At 33.5% G+C, this 22885-nt stretch overlaps 1 protein-coding gene across 9 annotated transcripts in view; it reads right to left on the bottom strand.

The window, feature by feature from the left end:
* The window catches only part of LOC149805811 (glutamine--fructose-6-phosphate aminotransferase [isomerizing] 2-like), a 108412-nt gene that overhangs the window by 36937 nt on the left and 48590 nt on the right, over positions 1–22885 (bottom strand). For 6 of the 9 annotated variants that reach the window (XR_016419795.1, XM_089950519.1, XM_089950513.1 and 3 more), the window contains exons 8-12: positions 21897–21976; positions 19905–19931; positions 12957–12992; positions 5680–5785; positions 1088–1251 (exon numbers count right to left, since the gene is read on the bottom strand). Coding sequence is in view for 8 of the 9 variants with exons in the window: in XM_089950519.1 (XP_089806645.1) it covers positions 1088–1251; positions 5680–5785; positions 12957–12992; positions 19905–19931; positions 21897–21976 (413 nt within the window). In the remaining variant the exon portion in view is untranslated. The remainder of the gene's footprint in view (positions 1–1087; positions 1252–5679; positions 5786–12956; positions 12993–19904; positions 19932–21896; positions 21977–22885) is intronic. The other 3 variants (XM_089950518.1, XM_089950517.1, XM_089950520.1) reach the window with 3 other exon arrangements.

Raw genomic sequence — 22885 nt, 5'->3', positions numbered from 1 at the left:
TTGCAAGAATCAAAACATTCCAATATAAAATATGAAACTGAATGCAATTAAAAATTTGGTTGTTTCAAAAAAAATTCTTCTTCTTAGCTTGATTAGTGTGTGAAAATATTTTGCTTAAGATTTAAATTCATCGATACAAAATATTAGCAATAATGATAGATTGAAGTGACACTAAAATTTACATAACATAAGATGAAAGGATGTAACTCCAGAGATATTGTTATTGTTTTTTTTAATACTATTGTAGACATATTGGTCTAAAAATCAGTATAATATTTCTTTATAAATTTTCTTTTCTACAGAATTTATTCTAACATCTGAACGATTATTTGCATATTTATTGTTATGATTTCCTTTAAAAGGTATTTTCTACTACTGTTGCAAACATTACTCTCTGCTGAACAATATTCAAGGGAGAAAGCAACTATCTGGTCTAATCACTTGCCCAAATCTGAGTTACCACCCTTGACATATAAAACTGACATGAAAGGCCAGCGATTCTTTACTTTGTTGCTAATTTTAGTTTACTGGTTTTAATGGCATGTTAACACATTATTAGCCATATCATGCACAGGAAATTGGAGCTAAGTACCTTTCCCAAGGATATGCTGAAGCAGCCAACCTAGACTGACCTAGGTGGGTATCAAACATGTGACCCTTGGATTGGGAGTCTGCTTTTCTATCAAATGAGTTACCCCAGCTCCCACTAATTTTAGTAAGACCATGAAGCTGGTTACTAATTTTAGTAAAGCAAACTATATTTGGTGAAGAAAACAGTATGCCATAAACATGGAGGGAATGAAATGCCTCCATGTGAACAAGCAAGTAATCCCCAATTAAAAGTTACACTTGTAAAGTAATGCAGCAATAACTGGCCTATCTACCATATATACTTGCTTATAAAGCAAGTTAAACGGCAAAGATCCTGATCTGCTGTAGCATAATGCACCTGCAGATCAAGGTCTATTCTGTTTGTTCTATTGATTACACAAAACAAACTGCACAGATCCAGATCTGTTGGCACATTATGTGATGGGAGATCTGAGTCATGCAGTTTACAGTTGGAATTGACCTATCTACAATGTACCTTTCATGATTTGTTCAATTTCCATCTTGAGATTGATGATTTCTCTCGTGTTGGAGTCATCCAGGCTTCTCGTGACTCGATGGATTGAGAGTTCTCCATTCTGTACTGAAGCTACATCATCATCTTCAAGATAGATCACCTGATTGGTATGCTCAATGATGGCACTAAAACAGACAGCAACGGTTAGTCAACATCTACTGGTCCTGTCCGACCTAGCTAAACCCTTACGAGATGAAGTTGCATGTGTAAATGCACAGCTGTAGGGTAATAATAATAATATGGTATAATGCTACATAAATATACAGTATAACTTCAACATCAGGACATGCTGTGTGTCCAACCAGTAATCTTGAAGAGGCTTTTGCTGTTAAGTTTTTAACATTTACACAAACCATGGTTGATTGATAGAAAATGCTTAAATGAAACATGTCAGATTGTCTTTCTTTTTTCTACAACACATCACCCTGATGTAATTCCTTAAATTATCATATACTTGTAAGTGAAACAAGATGGAGTTCTCTATATATCCCAGCCCCCTCCAAAAATGATACTGATGCTGATGATTTCTCAACAGCAAAAGTCTCGTCTAGGTTACTAGTTAAATATATATATCAAGTGACAAAGAGAATGGTTTTGGAGATGTGCTTCAGAAACTGAAGTCTGAGTGATAGATGACTGGCTGGATAGACTGATGGACAAAAACATTTATCAAAAGACACTTAAACCACAAGATTGATATTTATATAAGTTTCTTCACGATATCTCTTACTGATTTGGGTGTTTTCCCTGAAAATGAATGTAAGAATGAAGGCTGAATGAAAAGGCAAATGGATGAAAGCATTACAACTGAGTAGCTAAAGGTACATCTACACCATTAGTATACAAAACATGAAATTTTACACAAATATCTTAAATGGTACTGGAGTTTTGCCCCAGTAATGAAAAAGTGAGTATTGGATGGACGGAAAGACAAATGGATAAAAAATATTACAAGAATCCCTCAATGGGACTGAAGCTCAATTATCCAAAATGACATTCCATGAATTCAAGATAATCTTATTTCTTCTTTTTAACTGCTTAACTTTGAACTATCTCCAATATTCTCCAATGTTATGTATATTTAATTCGTATTGTTTGTTAGTTTATTTTCTCAATGTTTATGTTGTATTTTGGACTTGACCATGTCCTTGTATTTGATTTGGGTGAAATTATTCAAATTATTATTCACTGGAAATACAAATTGCTCTAAAATAACATTCTTGGCTAGAAACATTATTTTGGAATTGTAGTGAATTCAGACAAGGACATCTTGGATTATATTACTGTGATTAATTGGAAGACTGTTGTACATCATCATACTTCAGGCTACTGGTGATGCCTTCAGTGCTGGATCTTATTTTGAATACCACTGGAATTTAATTAGAATTTCATTCACTAGAACTGGCGATAAAACTTTTTGGATTCTTGGGATTTATTTCATAATACTGCAAGTTCTTTTTCAATTTTCACTTTGTATTCTAGGGAAATAAATTACTGTTGAATTATACAAAACTTGTTTTCATTTTTCTATCACTTAGCTGAAGACCACAAAGTCATAATACCAGCAATAAAATTTTCAAATTAGTCACTGTGGTAGCCATATTAGATAAAAAATGGGACCATTTCCTTAGGTGCCAACTAGACATCATCAGAAGACTTTTGGTTAATACCCCATATCAATATGATCATCAATTCACGATAATAGCAAGATTTTAAGATGGATGTCTATGCCAAAATACTGGATATAAAACTCGCACCATTTGCATTTAGAACCAATCAGTTATTTTAAGAAATCTTTTGGTGAAAACCCTGTCAACATGCCTATAAATTCTGGAATAGCAATAACAAGATTTTCAAGATGGCCACCATGGTGGCCACATCAGATCAGCACCATTTTCATTTAGGACCAACTAGACATCACAAGAAGTCTTTGGGTGAAAACCATGTGCTTATATGATTTTCCTTTCAGAGTAGCAACTACAAGGTTATCCAGATAGTTGCCATGGCAGCCATGTTGGATGTAAAATCAACACCATTTTCATTTAAGACCAACTAAACATCAACATAAGTACTGTGGTGAAAACCACCTATTGATATGAGGTCCATCTGGCATTAAAAGTGATAACAAGATTGTCAAAATGGCTGTTGTGGCAGCCATATTGGATATTATATTGGCAAAATTTTTCATCTAGGACCAGTTAGACATCATAACAAGTCTTCTGGCAAAGGAACTCCCAAGCGGATATGACTTTTCATTCAAGAGGAGTAGCATTAAGAAGGTTTTCAAGATGGCTATCATGGTGGTTGTATTAGGACCAACTAGACATCATATATAAACTCTAGAAGTAAAAACCCCTGTTGATATAACCATCTCTGCATTAAGAGTAGCGATATTATTTCCAAGATGGCTGTGGTGGCCATACTGGACATCAGTTAGGCACAATTTCATTCAGGACCAACTAGATATCACAAGTCTTAGTAAAAACCCTATGCTGACATGACCATCCATTCAGGAGAAACAATGACATAATTTTCAAGATGGCCAGAGTGGCGACCATATTGGATGTCCAAACACCATAATTTTCATTTTGGAACAAGCAGACCATGGGATAAATGTGTATATAAACTTTCATGGCAATGTCTGAATTAGTTGAGGAGGAGTAGCAATAACAAACTTGTTTTAATCTATATGCAGGTAATCACGTGTTCTCCTGGTCATATTCTATACGAGCTAAAACTACTGAATCTGAGGAAATGTGAACAGCAAAAAGGCGCATCCAGACCACAACCATGTTTCATAAAAAATATTCTGAACTGTGTCAGAGTTATGCTACCGAAACAATACTATGACAGATGGATGGATGAACAAATTAACCAAAATGTTACAAATATTGATCCTGAAGGATTGGGAACAGCAAACAGCACATCTACCCCACTGGTCTAATAAGTGTATTAAATTTCATTGTGATATCTTAAACAGTTTTGGAGTCTTGACCAAAATGAAAGCATGGACAATAGATGGATAAAAGCATATAAATAGAAATAGTCAAAAATATTAACTGGATTAGTGACTGTAAAACACACAAGCCCAAACCACCCTAAATGCAATTAAAAAAAATATATCCAAAAAAATGAAAAAAATGTACGAAAACTTGAAAACATTTATATAATGGAATGGAATTTATTCAGGTCATTTAAATACATATACAAACATGCCTGCAAAATCTTATTTGTCATGTTAAAATGGTTTTTGTTGAATCTTGCTAACAAGGTTTATGTCACAAAATAGTACATGTCCAAACGAGTTCAAAAATGTGTTTAAAACAAATTAGAGAATACCTATAATTGTCTGAAAATCGTATCATGCTATCAACATAGTTTAAGAGTTACAAAATGTAAATTTAAAAACTCCTTCATTCTTCAAATATCACATGATTAGCATATAAATACAAATAACTTTACCAATTATCATTTGTTTTCCTTAATTGGCTTTTGCCTTATTGTACTAACATTGATTTTGTCCAGAATGTCTATGTTCCAAACACTGGAAAATGTGTACAATAAATGAAAACTTTTCAAAGCCTGAAAATATAATCAGGTCATCTAAACAAAAAAATAGATAACCATACAAAATTTAATTCATCTATGTCTGGGGAGAGGGGCTTGGGTGTGCATAATCCTGTGTAAAAACTTCTCAGGATGGACGGAATGGAAAACAGAAATGGGCGCATCTTGACATTGAGTCTAATGTGTGTGAGCAATTTAGATTTTTTACATTGCTTTAACAATTTTCCAGTCATAGTGCTACGATGTCTGCATTGTGGCAGTTTAAAGTGATGTCTAGCACTGGGGCATCATGCTGCAGACATGTAGCATGATGTCCCACCGACCCCACCGAGTCACATTATCCTGAAACCAGGCAAACCAATCCTAACACTAACCTCTTAATGCTGAGCACCTAGCGAGGAAGCTGTTAGTACCATTTTTGTAAGTCTTTGGTAGGACTCAGCCGGGGCTCAAACCCACGACCTCCATGTACCAAGGGTGGACGATCTAACCACTAGGTCACTGGAATGGTCCCATCGAATCTAATGCTTACCAAATTTCATGGAGGTATCTTGAACAGTTCATGAGTTATGTTCTGGAAGCGAAGAAGTTTACAAAACAGACGGATGACAGGCACACAGACAAAACATAGCAACAGCTATATTCCTATATTCCCCACCCTTGTTATAAAACATTCAACAATTTATGGCAATACTGTGAGAAATAACCCATGATCTGACCTGCAACTGATGACAAAACAGTTGCAACAGTGTGACAACCTTTAATGTTTTCAAATCTTAAACATTCAAGACTGATCTTTTGTCTAACTAATTTCACAATATATTTTCCCAGAAATGGTTGAAAATGGTCAACCGAGTCAGCATTTCCATATTTTTGTCAGTGTTACTTCAGCAAATTATGACTTCTGACCAGACATGTTTAGCGCAAATGATGTGTCCACATGAGCCAAACACTGAATAAAATGTTACGTTAGTATGGTACCATACCTGGCATCAGAGGCAAAAAAGTATTCCACTTCTTTCTCTGAACCAACTGTTTGGACTTTTGCCTTGCATTCAACTCTTTGAGGGGCTCCCAAAATGCCACGGTGCTCTGAAATTAAAAAAATTCAATATATGCAATGTAAAATTAGATAAAATAGGATTACACAGTCTATGCTGCTCTTCCAAGTCCAATTAGTTTTTGGCACGTCAGCAACAATGAAAGATTAGTCAATCTCTAAAATAAATAGTGATAAAATAATACCTGATAAATCTATTTTGGAACATCTAGCTATTATATAAGACAAATGTTGTAGTTCTAATACAAGTCTAAGAATTTTAAATTTAAATTTGCATGTATCCAGTTTAACAGCATGTCATTAAAATACTGGCTATATGATGTCAATTAAAGGTTAAGTCCTACAAAGTAAATTTGTAAACAAATAGAGAAGGTATAAAGGTCTAAGCAGCTGAGAAATCTGATGTTAATCTACAACTTTAAATAAGATCAAAATTCAACAAACAATCTTTCATCATTAAATAATACTGCTTCAATTAAACTGTGGTTGTTATAATTGTCCATCTCATCAAGGGATATATAATGTTTTAAGAATGTGTGTTCATATGATAAACGAAATTTAGTTTATTCATTTATGCATTGAAACAAAAATTTTGGCCTTGGCAAGCCTGATGTATGGTTCTGTAGCAATGGCTGTACCCAAATTTTGATTGTCACTTAACTTTTGTGTTCAATCAACAGTCATCAACACTGAATTTCTCATAATTTTCAAACAGGATTAAGATCTTGTTGAGTTTTAGAATTGCAACTAAAACAGTTTTATTACTTCATTTATCCAAGTATTTTCCCATAAAATGTGTCAATTTTGTTGTAGAATTAAATGGCATACAATACTGTATGGGTGACAGAATATCCAATGACAGCAGTGCGCGTAAGTTCATTCACTAGTAATTTGCAGGCTTCATGTGGAAAACTAATTGAAAACAGTTAATACTGGAAGCCTACATTTTATTGTTTGGAGTTCATTTTGAGGTTTTTCTTGATGGCCGATCGTAACTGATGAAATAAATACATACTAGAGGGATTACAGTCATGACACATTTTAAGATCCGTTTATCGAGTGAGAGAGACAGAGAGATGAAGTAGAAAAAAACAAAATAAAATTGGCATAAATATGGAAATAGAGATCTGAATAAGGGCAGATATATTTCTTAAATGGTAAAAACTGTTCTAAAAGTGATGTTACCACTGTGGCAATAACACTGGTATTGCTACTGTAGCAAAATCATATTTCTCCCCCTGATATATTTCAATATCTCATTATAAAATATGTGATAAATTGTATTATTCAATAAGTCTCATGAATTTAATATCAACATTAAATTATTGTGATCATATTTATCAATTGCTTCACAAGTGCTGCATTATGCAGCGACTTTGCTATATGATCATGCTATATGACCTTGCTATATGAAACTGCTAACTGTTGCCCCACAGTGTGTGATATAATTATCACAAGGTAACATTACTACCTAAAAACTGATAAAATTATAAGTAACTGAGCATCATTCTCATTTTCCTACCGAGAAATGTCATAATTAGTGCAAGTTTGAGTACTGACAAGCTATTTCAAGAGTTAAGCATTCCAAATTTACACAGCAGCTGCAAAGCAAGTAAAAAATTATCTTGACAAGAAAGATGAATTATTCTTGTCTGAAAACTGATTCTTTAAAATGTCAATATTTTCATAATTAAAAAAGCAACAGATCATGCACAGTAAAACAACAGTTATTAATAATAGAAAATATGTACACTATCCACTGACCGTTCAGATCATCCCTGAAGTATCAATGTCTTTGTAAAGATATATTGCAATGCAAGAAGTGCAAGCTGACAGAACATAAGATCAAGATGTTTCTTTTGGATTGTGAGAAATGAGAAAATGAAACAGAAGGCACAATCTCAAAGCAGCAAAGCACCAATAATATCAAGTCATATCATATAAATTCTTGATTACTGTCAATCTCAGACCGAAATAAATACATATAGTACAGGAATAGTATAATTTACTGTAAATATATTATGCAATACAGATATTTGGCAGATGACAAAGCTACGATAATAGCTCTTGACAATACCATAACATGCAAAATTAGATTTGTTTGCAAAACACATATCCTCAATGCAGATGACATATAGACAAAAAAGTCCCCAAAAATTGTAAAAATTTAGAAAACCTGAAAGTACTACAGATGTAAAAATAAAATGTAACTAGGTCATCAAAATAAACATACAAGCATGCATATCAAATTTTTTTAAAAACAACCAATGAAAAGAGGTACAAATAAAAACAAAAAGTAAGTCAAAGTCCCTCCCAACCCCCAATGTATTATAAAAATGGACACACTATTGTTATTACCTGAAACACTGAGTCAAGTCATCCACATATACATTCAAATCTTCAGCTAAATTTAATTTACCTGTTCAGAGTGATTTGTGCACAATTCTACTAACATGCTTCATAGGACAAACAGATGGACAGGTGTATGGACATACAGACAAGACCAAATAAAGATACCCTTGTTGCAGGCAGTAATGGCATAAGAAAATCAACCCCTGAAAATGACTCAGTTTCCCTTTAATTTATTCTGTGTTACTATCTGCCTGTGCCAGGAATTTACTTGTTTTAGTTCTTCATAAACTCCAATTGTTTTGCAAGCACCCTTTATCTTGTACCAACATTTGATTTAAAATCTCATGCAAAAATCTATTGAAAAGAGTGTATTTTTAAAAAAAATCAAATTCAAAATATAAAATTTTGTTTGAGACAAATAACATCCTTTGCAACTACTGTGACCTTCATCTTAAAAAATGACTTGTAGCCAATGAATCATTTGGACTTTCAGACATCATCAAGTGTGACTATTTATCCTGATCACACGTAATTATAACAAGTAATGTAGCCTAAAAAGAACTTCTTTATTTGAGCTTGTGAAACAGGTATGCCACATGTGCAAACCAAAATATGCAAAAGCTGCATATTTTTAGAAACATCTGAAATAGGCTGTGCCTGCATGATATTCTAATCAGGTTATCTACACCTGTAAACAAATATGCATACAAATTTCATTTGTTGACTGCAAGTGGTTTTGTTTCATTTGTGCTAACAAGGATTTTGTTAAATGTCCCAAAAGTTTTTAAAATGTGTAAGAAATTGATGAAACTTGTGTATTGGCTTCAAAGTCTAATTGTAGAAGGTTCATACAGCCCTGGAGAGTTTATTAATATGAACTTTTTAAGCAGTTTTCAAGGATTTCCAGAAGTTTTCAATAAGTATTTTTTCCTATTTGAATTAAACCATGTCCATATGTTAGTTTGTTAACTACTGGTGTTGTGCATCATTTGATCCATGAAACTGTATCTCTTATTTGTTTATTTATTATTTCTAGACAATATATAAAACAAACAAAAAACTCCCTCAATTTAATTCTGTATTCACTAATTTTTGGCAAAATTCAATGACTCTCAAGGATAAAACAAACTTTTTAAATTCAAGGAATTTTTAAAGCAAGACCCTTAAATTCAAGGAATTTCATGGTTTCAAAAACCTCTACCTATGAAAAGAGGTACAAATAAACCTATTAAATTTCCTTTGTGTACCTGCATTGGTTTTTTGCTAAATGTTGCTAATAGTTCTTTTGTCGAAAATGTCATGAAAAAAGAAATGTGTCCATTTTTTTTGTATTTTAAGGACTGTAATAACCCGAAAACTTTCATATACAGACATCCTGCCAAATTTCATTTGTCTACATTGAGTGGTTTTTGTGCAATCTTGCTAACAAGCCTCTCGGGATTAGCAGAGAGACAAAAGGGTGTACTGACATACACTTGGATGGACAGACAGACATAATGATATATATGTTTTTTCTAATTTTAGTATTGTCAGCCATATTTGAAGGCAGACTGGTAACATTTGTGTACAACAAAGTGTCTTCAAGGAATGATGCTTTTTGTCAAATTTGGTTATATTCTATTCATTGATTTTAGAAGAAATTATTTAAAGTATATTCCAGTTTCAGTAACAGCGACCTTATTTGATGTTAGATCAATATCATTTGACCAAGTCTGCAAAATCTTTAAGACAGGATGCTCTCAAGAAAGTTTGGTTGAAATTAGTCCCATTGGTGTATGAAGAACTGAAGAAACAAAAAACAACTGGTGACAGATGATGGACAATGCACACCATTTACAGGAATATACCATCAGCTGACATGATTTAATGGCCTGGTGAGCGAAAAGATGCAGCTTACAAAAGGACAATTTGTCTGCAAGTGTGTCTTGCCTTCTACAATTTTCTTTCACGAGATAAGAAAAGTATTAGGACAGAATCCAGTTAGTCACATGTCCAACCCTGCATGCCAATGATTCCCAATCTCAGGACATGACCCAAATTACGGTCTTGTCTGGGTGTGGATGTCCACAAATAGAGTCATGAAGGGTCATCAGAAGAAACCATATCATAAGCCTGAGGGCTGGGAGGTTCTATTGGTGATAATCTAGTGTCACAGCAAAAATAAAATATGGGAACCACTGTTCTAAAACCTAGAAAAGTCTTAAGCATTATTTATGAAACTTTATCCATTCATGTTTTCTCTGCATCATTTTAATTGTCCAGAAATGCTTTGTGGCAAGAATTAGAAAGGTGTACACTAGAAACAAACAATAACCCAACTGCCTATTTCTTTTTTTCATATGAAATAGCCAATCAAGTTAATGCTGTGAACAATGACATTGAGAGGCAACAACTCCTTTAAAAGTTGGGGTGGAACACATGAAACAGTTTTTGAGTTAATGCTGATTGCAATCAACATATAAAGTTTGACGTGAAGACCAGAGTTTGATTAATATGGCACGTAACTCGAACCAAAATGAAAATGATACCAAAAAAGGCACATGAATGTTTTAGATATGATGTTGATACCAAATTTCATCACAATATGTTAAATGATTCTTGAGCTATTCTGGTTACAAGCCACCTAAGTGAAGATATGAAGTTCAATGTTGAGGGTCATAACTCTACCAAAAATGTAATTGATGAGACAAATCCTAAGAAAAGCACATCTAGGTCTACAAGTCAGTGTTCATACAAAATTCATTAGGATATGTTCTCTGGTTCATGAACTGAATTACAAGCTACATTCCATGTGAAGCTAAGAAGTTAATAGTCAAGAGGCATAACTCTGTTCAAAATTGAACTGAAGAGACAAAATCTGTAAGAGCCACATTTAAGTCTCCAAGTTATTGTTCATATCAAATTGCATCTGAATATGGTGAATGCTTCTTGACCTCTACTGGTTACAAGCCAACTCCTATGCTAAGACAGGATCTTAATTGTCAATGGCCATAACTCTATGCAATAAAGCAGCTAATAAGACAAAATACATAAAAGGCTTATCTAGGTCTCTGAGACGATGCAATCACAAAAAAGTTCTAGAGTATGCTGTATGATCCTCAGCAACTATGCTGGTTACAATGCTCAACTCTGGAGACTTAAAATTGATGGGAAAAGGGCATTAACTCCATCAAAACTAGGTCAGAACAGATTAAACCTTTAAAAGGCAAATACATGTTGGACACATCACCTACAAAACATCATCAAATTACAAGCAAGGGTTGCAGAGCTTTGGTGGTTACAAGAAGTGCAAATAGATGGACAGATATACAAATGGACCCACAGAAAAGGTGTTTGATATGGGGGGGGGGGTGCCCTATCTCAATGCAAGGCCCTAACTACAGCCATAAAGGTAGTCTGTTATACCATATTATCTCAGTTTTTAATACATTAAAATATGCTCAGCTCATTATGAGCAAAATAAAATGAAAATATTGTACTTTACACAAATCTAAAATTGCATGGTGTTTTTTCTGGTATTCATGTTTGTTAATATTACTTTGACTTATCTTGAGCTTCCTGAGATTTAACTAAGGAACAATAGGTTTATGAAAGTGCAGAAAGTATGATTACTAATACTTGATGATATAAATTTGACCAAAAAATTAAAAACATTTAAATATGATGACAAGACATTATGTATGTGTTAACAGACATTAGGTTTGTCACACTTTTCTTTTTGCATTAATATCAACCACAACAAAGAAAAGCAAATCACAACTGTTACTAAGGAATTATAAACTACAAAAACACATTCCCAATCTAAACAAAAAATTATTGCTACTACTGGGCTTTCCATGTATTTATAGGAGTGAAAATTTACCATAGCTACATAAAATCTATTCAACCTGCTGATTTCAAACAGAAAAAGGCATGTTCTATGGATGAATTAAAACAACATATCCACTAACCCACAAAATATAAATCAAAACAAAAAATTTGGTTCTCAGACCCTCAAATTATAAGTGCTAACTGAGCTTAACAGCTTCTTGTGGAGTTGCAAGTATATCTGGTGAGAGAAAGCAGTGCAAGCTTTTGATTGGAGCATCCTCATCAGCTGACATATTACATCAAGAATCACATGACAAATCTATCCCTTATGCCTGAAAATGCTTCAGAACATTAAAAGTCATTAAGAAATGACCAAGTTCTGCCCCATTTTGCTGCCTGATCACAAAAGCAGCTCATAAACATGAAAGTGGGATTTTTAGTACTTGAATTCCAATATTATGCAGAATTTGTTAATCAAAAAGCTTGAATTATAAGCCAGAGTGACCTAGTTTTGAGAAATTAAAGCAGTACACTCATTGAAATAAACCTCATCCTCCTGCTTTATAACACTGCCACATATTATATAGTTCCTATAAACTAGTTGCGCATAGAAAAACCAAGACAGTCTTAGAATTGTATAGCCTAAATTTTATTTACTGTAAATCAAGATTTTTTAAATTAAAATTTCTTGGTCTATAATTTTGATTCCAAATTTTGTGTCTCTTAAGTTTTTAAATTATGGAGTCTTCATTCCTTATGCATTGGGGTGGGGGGTTGTTGCAATCTTGAAAAATAAAAGGCAATCCACTTCTCTTATAATGCAATTTTACAGCATGTTAACATTAACCCTAAGTAAGAGACAGTAAGTGACTGGGACACTAAATTTCAGGGTACATAAATGTCATTTAACAACAGATGGCATGTTTATACAAATGGTGTAAGTGTAATTAATGCAGGAAGGCATCTAGTTGTAGCCAAGAAGATGCTCTTTGAAGAAAGCCGATGCTGCACAGACAAAGAGATAATTTTAGGCTTATATACCTTTTGATTTTTCGTCGCCAAATACTTCCTTTAGACCTACACATGCAAAGTTCAAGAAAAATTACATCAAACATGCACATACAAGAAATAAACTATCTTCAATAATGCATGCTCATTCCATAATTTACAACTGTGCTCCACTAACAGTGTCAACATGCATAATTACTGTCTATAAGAAACTTTCATATGCTTAAATGAATTTTTCTGAAATCTGAAAAATCTGTCAAGAATAAAGTTTAGTAAATATGCCATAAAATCAGTTACTATATATACTTAGTTACAAGTAAGGTCAAACTGCAAACATCAAAGATCCTGATCTGCCATAGCATAATTCACCTGCAGATCAAGGTCTATCTTGCTGGTTATACTGATTACTCATATCAAACTGCACAGACCCAGATCTGCTGGTGCATTATACAATGGCAGATCTGAGTGTGCAGTTTGCAGTTGGTCTTGTCTTATAAGCAAGTATATATGTCAGGTAAATGTCTACCTCACACTGTCTTTTAGCAAAGAATTAGAGTCCATAATTTTCATGGAAGAGACTATTGATAATGCACAATGTTATAAGTTGCCTCCACTGTGCCTCATTGACTTGAATTATAGTGATAACAGTATTTTAGATTGCTGAATCAAGCTAACTGAGATTCTTCAAACCGTGGTCTAAAATGATGAAATGAAGAGAGCTTTGTATAGACACTGGTAACAAATTGTGCATTTATACTTATGATATGCATATAATATACATATCAAGTAAAAAGTTCAAGTGTATTCCTGGAGGATTTTACAAATACTGTTAAAAGCTGATGATCATGCATTCATGCTGATGTGAACTTGTACACATCTGAATACCTCAGCAAGCATTGTTAGTCATAGCAAAAACAGTAACTTTCCACTATCTGAAAACATTTCCAATGACTAAATGTTGGTGCTCAATCAGGAGTCATTTTCACAATTCAAATGTGTCATGTTCAATGTGGCATATTTTGTTGCAGTAGTGAAATATTAAAAGTCATTGTACCAATGACTCCTTGTTCATGTTACCATGCATCTAAATTACCATAACTGTTAGGAATCCAAAACAACACTTTTGACATTCATCAATCTGCTCCTAATGAAGCCCGATGTAAGAATCGATATCTTCCTCCCCTATGCATGACATCTGAAATTATGGCCCTTAAATTAACATCTATAAACACACTATTCATTTAAACCTTATGGTCAATGAAATTACTTTCTCCTGTTTCTTTTAACTTAAATTTCTTGCCTTATTTTCTCACATGGGCTTGTATTGATCTCACCAAAATCATTTTCTTTAGCTCAGTCTTCTGTGGACTTCTGAACACTACCCACCCAATTGCCATCCCAAAAAGAACATAATCCTGAATAAATTAATATTTTTCAGAAGTTTACACTGCATGGAATTAAAGAAACTTCCATGTCAATCCTTACATTACTTAACAACCCCCAACCATCACCAGAGGGCACCAACCAAGAATAAAGCATATAAAAAGTGAACAATGCTTCAATTTATGCAAACTGGGTTGAGCAAAATGGCAGATTAGTTCAGTACATAGTAGACTGTGACCCTTGTAACATACACATATCTTCCACATCATACACTCCAACGTATCCCAGACAATGCTAGGTCTTGCCTGCCTTATAGACCATTACAAAATGTGTAGTTACTCAATCAGTAATACAATGTACACCACTCCCTCATTTTGGTGTGCACTCAAAATACATGAACACATTTATATCAGTACAAAAGTTAAGGAAAAGTAGATAATTAAAATTCTGAATAAAATAAATGGAATAAGTGACCTAGACTGGATTAAGAATATACTGTATTAGTTTTATTAATTTTTGCACCCATTATTACAAATGAATGTGTTAAAAATTAAGGTATAAACAATAAATTAAGTAACTAATTACATAAAGAATGTTAAGTGCACTGGTAACAAGGCTGAATAACTGCTGTAGCTATCATGCATGTCAGTCATTTATTTTCATTGCTGCATATGAACTGAGAAGAATTAAGATAAATAAATATTAAAAAGGTTTTCCCATTTCTTTTTTTATTATCAATAAAATTACTACATTCTTGAGTTATTACATTTTTTCTTTATTTGTTATTGCTGCATTTCAACACATGCAAGCTGGGATGTAATCAGAAGAAAATCACAAGATTAGCATTATAAACACTTTTAAATCATGTTCCATCTCATCAGGTGGAATATGAAACAACCAAATAACGTTCTATTTGTATTGCATGAGATCCTCTGATGGACACGGCCTTAAGTCTGCCAACAGAACTGAAGTCTAGACTTAAATTTAAGTTCAGAATCCTATGATCTGATTTGTTGAAATTTAAGTCTCCCTTAAAATTGACCAATCAAATGTCTTGAGACTTAAGTTGATGAACCTGAGGCCTGTCCTTAATTTTACCAATACAAGTCTTAAGTTTACACTAAAGACATTGATTGGTCATACAATTCGATCACTGGATCCTAAAATAAAATTAAAGTTTGGTTGTCTAGAAGTCAGAAGTGGAGTGACTAATTACTAAAATTAAACAAGTCAGTATGGTTTAAATTTATCAAATTTTTCATGCTCTTATAGCGGTTAATCAAAATATATTCTGTTATACAAGGAATTTGGAATGAGTTACATAATGAGCATAGACAAAATGAAACCAGGACTATGGGACTTTCCAAACCTAGATTTACTGATACAATATTAAAACATTAATAGTAAACAAAGGCTTACAAAATGTATCCTAAGAGCTTGTCCCAATTTTTCAGTTTGTTTTATTGTAAACCGTTTTTTTATGTGCACCTAGAAGGGACAAAAACAAGTGTGCTCTGTTCAAATTAGAAAAGCATCTTTTATGTGGGGATTGTTATAATGAGATTTCGTTAAGGACTCCCATGTGTGTCCTAATGGACATGTGTCCTTTAAGTGCAAGTGTCCATTACATGGAAGTATCCTTTTAAGGCAGGTTTGACAGTATAGGTAAGAATGATCAAGCTTCTAACACAAATCTTGAATCAGATTAAATCTGCAGACCATTACTGGCAAATGATATAATACATAAAAAGAGTCCCTCAAAGAACTGAAGCTGTGCTGGCCCAAAAGAACTTCTAGGAATCTAAAACAAATTCATTTCTTCAGTCTTTGCATTGTTTTTAACAGCTGAGTATTCAAACCATCTAAAACATACCAAATTGGTAACAAAGATATGTTCTTGACTTACAAGTTACAAGTACAGGATTTTTTGTTGTGACCTTTGACCTTGAATCTATCACTGATAAAGATTAATGAACTTAATTGTCTCCAACTATGTCAAGATATGTCCACATGCAAAGTTTGGTTACATCTATAATTATCACTTCTTGAAAACCAAGTTCAAATATATCTATTCATACTTGTTATGTTTTTATGCTCAGAAGCCAACACAGCTATAACAAAAAACCTCAGTGAAGACCTTTGACCTTAAAATTTATAGCTATGTGCAGATTAACTACTTCTCTATTGGAATGCAACTAAGTGAAAAGTCTGGTCTACATACATTTGTGTGATTTGGATTTGTAATGTAGCTTTAACAATTTTTCAGTCATATCACTACGATGTCTGCAGTGTGACAGCTTATAGTGATGTCTAGCACTGGGGCATCATGCCGCAGACATGTAGCATGATGTCCCATCCAGTCACATTATCCTGACACCAGGCCAACCAGTCTTAACACTAACCTCTTAATGCTGAGCGCCAAGCAAGGCAGCTGTTAGTACCAATTTTGTAAGTCTTTGGTATGACTCAAATGGGGATTGAACCCACAACCTCGTGCATCCTAGGCTGACACTCTAACCACAAGTCACTGTGTTCACAACCTCAGTGAAGAACAAAATTGCAGGCAATAATTTCTGACTTTACTTGAAGGACAATTAAGCCAGATATGTTGGTGGTCAAATCTGTACCATTTTCAACTAGAACCAAATAAATATTGCTGGAAGTGTTCAAGCAAAAGCCCCATGTCATTGCCACCATTAATGCAAAAGAAGCAGTGATAACAAGATGGCTACTATGCTGCCATTTTGAGAGTCAAATGAGCAACATTTTTTTTCTGTAGCAGCTACATACCAGAATTGCTATAGTATTTCTGCAACAACAACAACAAAAAAAAACCATGTTGATAAAACCATTCCTTCAGGACAAGTAGCCAGGCAAGACAGCTAATTTGGAGGTTGGATCAACATCATTTTAATACTGAAAGCATTAAATATTGAAAGAAAGAAAAGGTTTTGCTTTTTTAAAATTAAAAAGCAAAAAATAAATATGTCAATATAGACATCCATTCAGAAAGAGCATTTTGGGACACCTTCATTGGTTTTATTAACCACCCACTACATATGTTGTGAGAAACTGAGAAATGTTTTAGTCCAAATTCCAAGTTGATTTGACCATATTTTGAAACACTGTAGTGATAATGATTTTTAGACGACCACCATGGTCATTATGTTGGAGGTTCGATCTGCACATATCATAAGGAGTCTTTTTTGTGAAAACTTATCTCACTGCAATTATAGATTTAGGGGAAGTAGTAACAGCATGTCTTTCAAGACCGCAGCCATGGTGGCCACACTGGAAGTCAAACTGTCACCATTTTAATTTAATATAGGAGCATGTAGATACAAGTCTTTTCATGAAAACCCCATGTCAATATGACCATCTATGATGTCAATATGACCATATGAAAATACGATGTCAATATGACTATATGACCATATGATGTCAATATGACCATATGTTGTCAATATGACCATATGATGTCAATATGACCATATGATGTCAATATGTCCATATGGCCATATGATGTCAGTATGTCCATATGATGTCAATATGACCATCTATTCAAGTGAGGTATCAAGATGGCCACCATGCTGGCTCTGTCAGTGATCTGATCAGCACTATTTTCGATCAGGTTTAACCTAAATAACATAAAAAGTCTTTAAATTAAAACCACATGTTGATACGACAATGGATTCAGAAGAAATAGCAATAACTACAACATTTTTTAAGATGCTAACTGTGGTGACTAAATTGGATGCCAAAGCAGCACCATTTTCATCTAGGACAAACAAGACATCAAAACAAGTCTTTAAGTGAAAATCTCATGTTGTTATGGTCTCTCATTTAGGAAAAGTATTAATAATAATGTTGGAGGTTAGAGTGGAACATTTTCCTGGACTTGAAATTAATGCTAATTAATTAACCTGATGGCTGTGATTTTGCACCACCCCAGCCATCACTATTCAACTGCAGCAGTGAAAATGTCTGCCAGTCAAGTTGTCTTGTTTCAGCTGTACCAAGTTGTCTTGTTTTGGTTGTATCAAATAAAACAAAACACCATCCCCCAACATGGTTAATTGATTAGTTTATTGCATTAACAAAATACCTATCAACATTCTGCATGGGTTAGTGAAACAATCCTAATTTGAAGCACTATCTTCATTATGGACCAACACATCAGAAGAAGTCTTTCAGAACAAAGACCATGTCAACAGAACCATCTGATCAGGTAGACTGACACATCACAAGAAGTCTTTCAGTACAAAGACCGTGTCAATAGAACCATCTATCAGGTAGACCGACATATCACAAGAAGTCTTTCAGTACAAAGACCATGTCAATAGAACCATCTGACCAGGTAGAGTAGCAACAACAAAATTTTAAAGATGGCCAATGTGGGGTTCATAATGAATGTCACCTCCACACCATCTTCATTTAGGCGAAACCAGACATAAATAAAAAGTATTTCAGTGAAAACCCCATGTCAGTATGACCACCCAATCATCAGGAGTAGCAACAAGATTTACGAAATAGCCATGATGAAGCCATATTTGATGTCTAAGGTGCACACATTTAATTTAGAACCAACTAGAGATCATAAAAATTCTTTCAGCAATTATTTTACAATATAAATGTTACATGACCATCAGTTCAGTAGGAGTAGCAATAACATGATTTTCAACACCCAAGTCAATATAATGATCCATTCAGAAGTTATGATTACAAGATTTTCAAGATGGCTGCTACTGTGTCAGCCATTGGACCAACTAAAACATAGCAAACTACATGTAGTTTATGAGGAGTGGTCATTAAAAAACTTGTACTAACAGATGGATGTTAGAAGGACAGATGTCAAATGATAGGCCATCACATAAGCTATATTTAGTCAATGACCAGCACAGCTAAAAGAAAAAGCTATGGGGATAACCTGAAACTTAAAGGGATGTAGCTACATACAGGAATGAAGCCTAAAATTTCCAGTTAGTCAACATTTTTAGACAAACATAGCAAACTTAAAAGAAACTTTAGTCATACCTAGAATTTTAATTAAGTTTATTTAATCAGTTCTCTGTTGAGACTGGTTTATGAAAAATGCGATAAACTAAATTAAGATCAATAAAATTATTGTGACAGTTGTACTTACCACATATACACGCTTATAAGAAGAGTCCAACTGGGAACTGAACAGATCCAGATGTGCCATTGCATAATGTGCTAGCAGATCTGTGTATGTGCAGTTTGTTAGGCATAATCAGTAGAACAAAGAACACAGATCCTGATCTGCAGGCTTGTTATGCAGATTAGGAACTTTGTTGTTTGCAGTTTGACTCAACTTATAACCCAGTTTATATGGTGTATGTACCAAAATTTTTCTTGTGATTACTTTGTAAAGCATGTACCGGTATGTAAGATTTCCTTGAATAATAAACAAAAGAATAATTAACTATGCTTAAATAAAAATTTCAATGGAACTCATCAAACTCAATCTTGCAAGTTCCACTGACTTTGTTCTAGGTATGAACAAGTTTCATGTGCACTTGTGACATATATTAAATGTACATATGGATAAGTAAAAATCCAGATCAAAAGAATACAAACCCTTTTTCATTTCATCATTTCTGCAGGCTAAAATAATGCAAATGTTACAGAAAGTTATTTGTGAAAATTTCCAAAATAAATAAAGAAACATTTACTTAAAGCATACAAAACAGAAGTCAGAACTGATTCATAAAATAAATTCTATAGTGCCCAAACTGATCCAATACATGTCACAATGTGATATCTGAAGACTGTCAAAATTCACTGAAAGTGACAGAATGTATAATTAATAAAGTTGATATACATGTACCCCATAAAAAGTGCTTATATAAAGCACAATACAAAGTCCAAGTATTGTGCTGATGCTGCATTACACAGAGGGAATTTAAGACATAGTATATGTGAGATAAGCAACTGCCAGTGTTCCTCCATTAAACTTTTTATGAGGTAATAGTAACAAACAAGATATACCATAATGAATTAGGGCTATGAATTATAACTGTTAAGTAATAACTTGGAGAAGCTGGTTTAGTACAAATGAGCAGTGTTGGATGGTGCTGACAAATTTGCTACCATTCTGCTGCATTTGTTTCCTCAGACTGGTTCTACATATTTTGTTCGACTGGAAATGAGTTCTGATTTTTTGACACAATGGCAGCTGCTTGGGCATTGTAATACTTAATACAGACTATTCAGACTTTAAAAAAACTTCCATAGCTATTTTACAAACTCTGTGATTATTACAAGTCCTGCTTATTACTCCAATAATATCTAATACACACAAAAATTGCCAAGATCTGCCAACAGTGGAATGTTTTACTCCATAATAACAGTATTCAACACAAATGATATCTTTTCAAATAACAAAGCGATGCAATTAGATGAGGAAAACTAAAACTAAATTCCATAAAACAAACATCAATAAAAAATGCAAGGACCATGCCATTTAGGGCATTATGAGCAGATTCCAAAAACTAAAATGTGTATGTTTCATGAAATTTGGGGTCCTTATTAACAAGTTAGCAATCACCCCCCCAAAAATTAATCCTATTTCTTCACATATTGACATATTGATATCACACACACACACACACACACACACACATATATATATATATATATATATATATATATATATATATATATATATATATATATATATATATATATATATATATATATATATATATATATACACACACACATACATACACACATACATACATATATGCCCTAAATGGCATGGTCATTGCATTTTTTATTGATGTTTGTTTGTTTTATGGAATTTGGTTTTAGTTTTCCTCATCTAATTGCATCGCTTTGTTTTTTTTTAAAGATATCATGAATATATATATATATATATATATATATATATATATATATATATATGAATTATGAAGTTTATGAAGTCAATGAAAATAAAGTTTAATATATAAACCTGCTATTGATGGTTGTACACCAATACATGGGGAAGCTCTTGTAATTATCTTAACCCTTATACATTTGTAAAGAAATCTGCATGCAGGTATCAACTGTTGCATGTTTTGTATGGATGTATAAAAGCAGCACCAGGCAGCATGGGATCATCTGTATGTTTAAGACACCAGTCAGGCTTGTCTGATTACAAGGAAAATGGTTCAATAATGCACATTTTCAAATCCATCTCATTGAAAACAAACAGCAAAACTGAAAATATGCATATTAATTTGCATGTCAGCACTTGCAAGTGGCCTGTCCCTTTGTAAAGATGAATGTATATACAAAAAGCCCTTTTAACAGACTAACATTGGATGACATTTCAGTGTCAACTCAGCCAATCAACAAATCTTGATTCTTTAAAGTGAAATTAGTCTTTGGAAAAACTGATTAAATTTTGTGAATGCAGTTTCAGATCAATGAAACTGGTTGTGAACAAATGAGTCAGATTTTGTAAAATTCAGTTTTGGATATGTTGCAATCAAACATTCCCTACGAAAGACAGTAACGTGAGGCTGTCATCCCAACAGCATGCATCCCAAGGGACATCATGATTTCTAATTATGAGTTACCTACCTTTACTGTAGAGAATAGGAATATGGTCTGTGGACAGCTTTGACTTGCTCTTAACACCAATCAAGAGGGGGCTGCCTCGTCTGAAAGAAATTATCTCCCTTTGTTCATGGACTGTTATGACAATGTCAAATTCATATTAAATTATTAAACTTAATTCTGAATTTAATTTGCTGACTGTATATTCCAATTAACATAAGAATGATTGTACTATGACAAAAAATACTTTGAACTTAATTTGAGCTTGATATTGTAAGAAAATTGTGTACATTCAGAGGAAATTAATGACTTTCAAGAAAGAGATTAATTTTCACTAAGTGCAATTATGAAAAATGGCATCCTACTGCAGCATAATGTATAGTCTTCATGTAGGAAATCTGTTTTGATGAAATATAAATGTTGGAAATTTAAGACTTTTTGATAACCAGCATAGATTTCATCATTTCATGACATTTTTCAAAAAGTAATAATAAATAACAATAGAATTCAAGATTCTGATTCAAGTCATGTTCTCATTTTATTCTTGTGTGTATATATGGCATAACGTTTCTGAGAATCTATCACAAAACTAGAACACATGTGCTTTTACTTATTTCCCCTGATTAAAAACTGCTGCAAAACAACGAGGCTACTACAGTCAATAATAAATTATAATTGTTTTATTCATTCTGACATGTCACTTACCTGGGCCATATGTGATGTCCACCTCCCTACCTACCCCCCCATAAGTCTGGCAAATACCCCACCACTGTCAAGAAGGTTGGCAGGTAGTCAATACTATACATAAAATTTGGCTGGATAGAGACGGTAACTGGTGAAGATGGTTAAACACATGGATGGAATGAAGAACAATAAATATCTGATGATTGCTGGATGTCAATACAGAGACATAAGTCTATTTATCTTGGGAGTGGATCTCAATAAGAGACAGATGTCTATCTTGGGAGCACACAAAAAATTCAACAAAATAATAATAATGTCTACAACATCCT

Source organism: Sinohyriopsis cumingii, chromosome 2 (assembly GCF_028554795.1).
Source record: "Sinohyriopsis cumingii isolate HCF-2022 chromosome 2, ASM2855479v2, whole genome shotgun sequence".
Lineage (NCBI taxonomy): Eukaryota > Metazoa > Mollusca > Bivalvia > Unionida > Unionidae > Sinohyriopsis > Sinohyriopsis cumingii.
The sequence above is the reverse complement of the archived record's forward strand: the minus strand, read 5'-3'. Positions and strand labels throughout refer to the sequence as shown.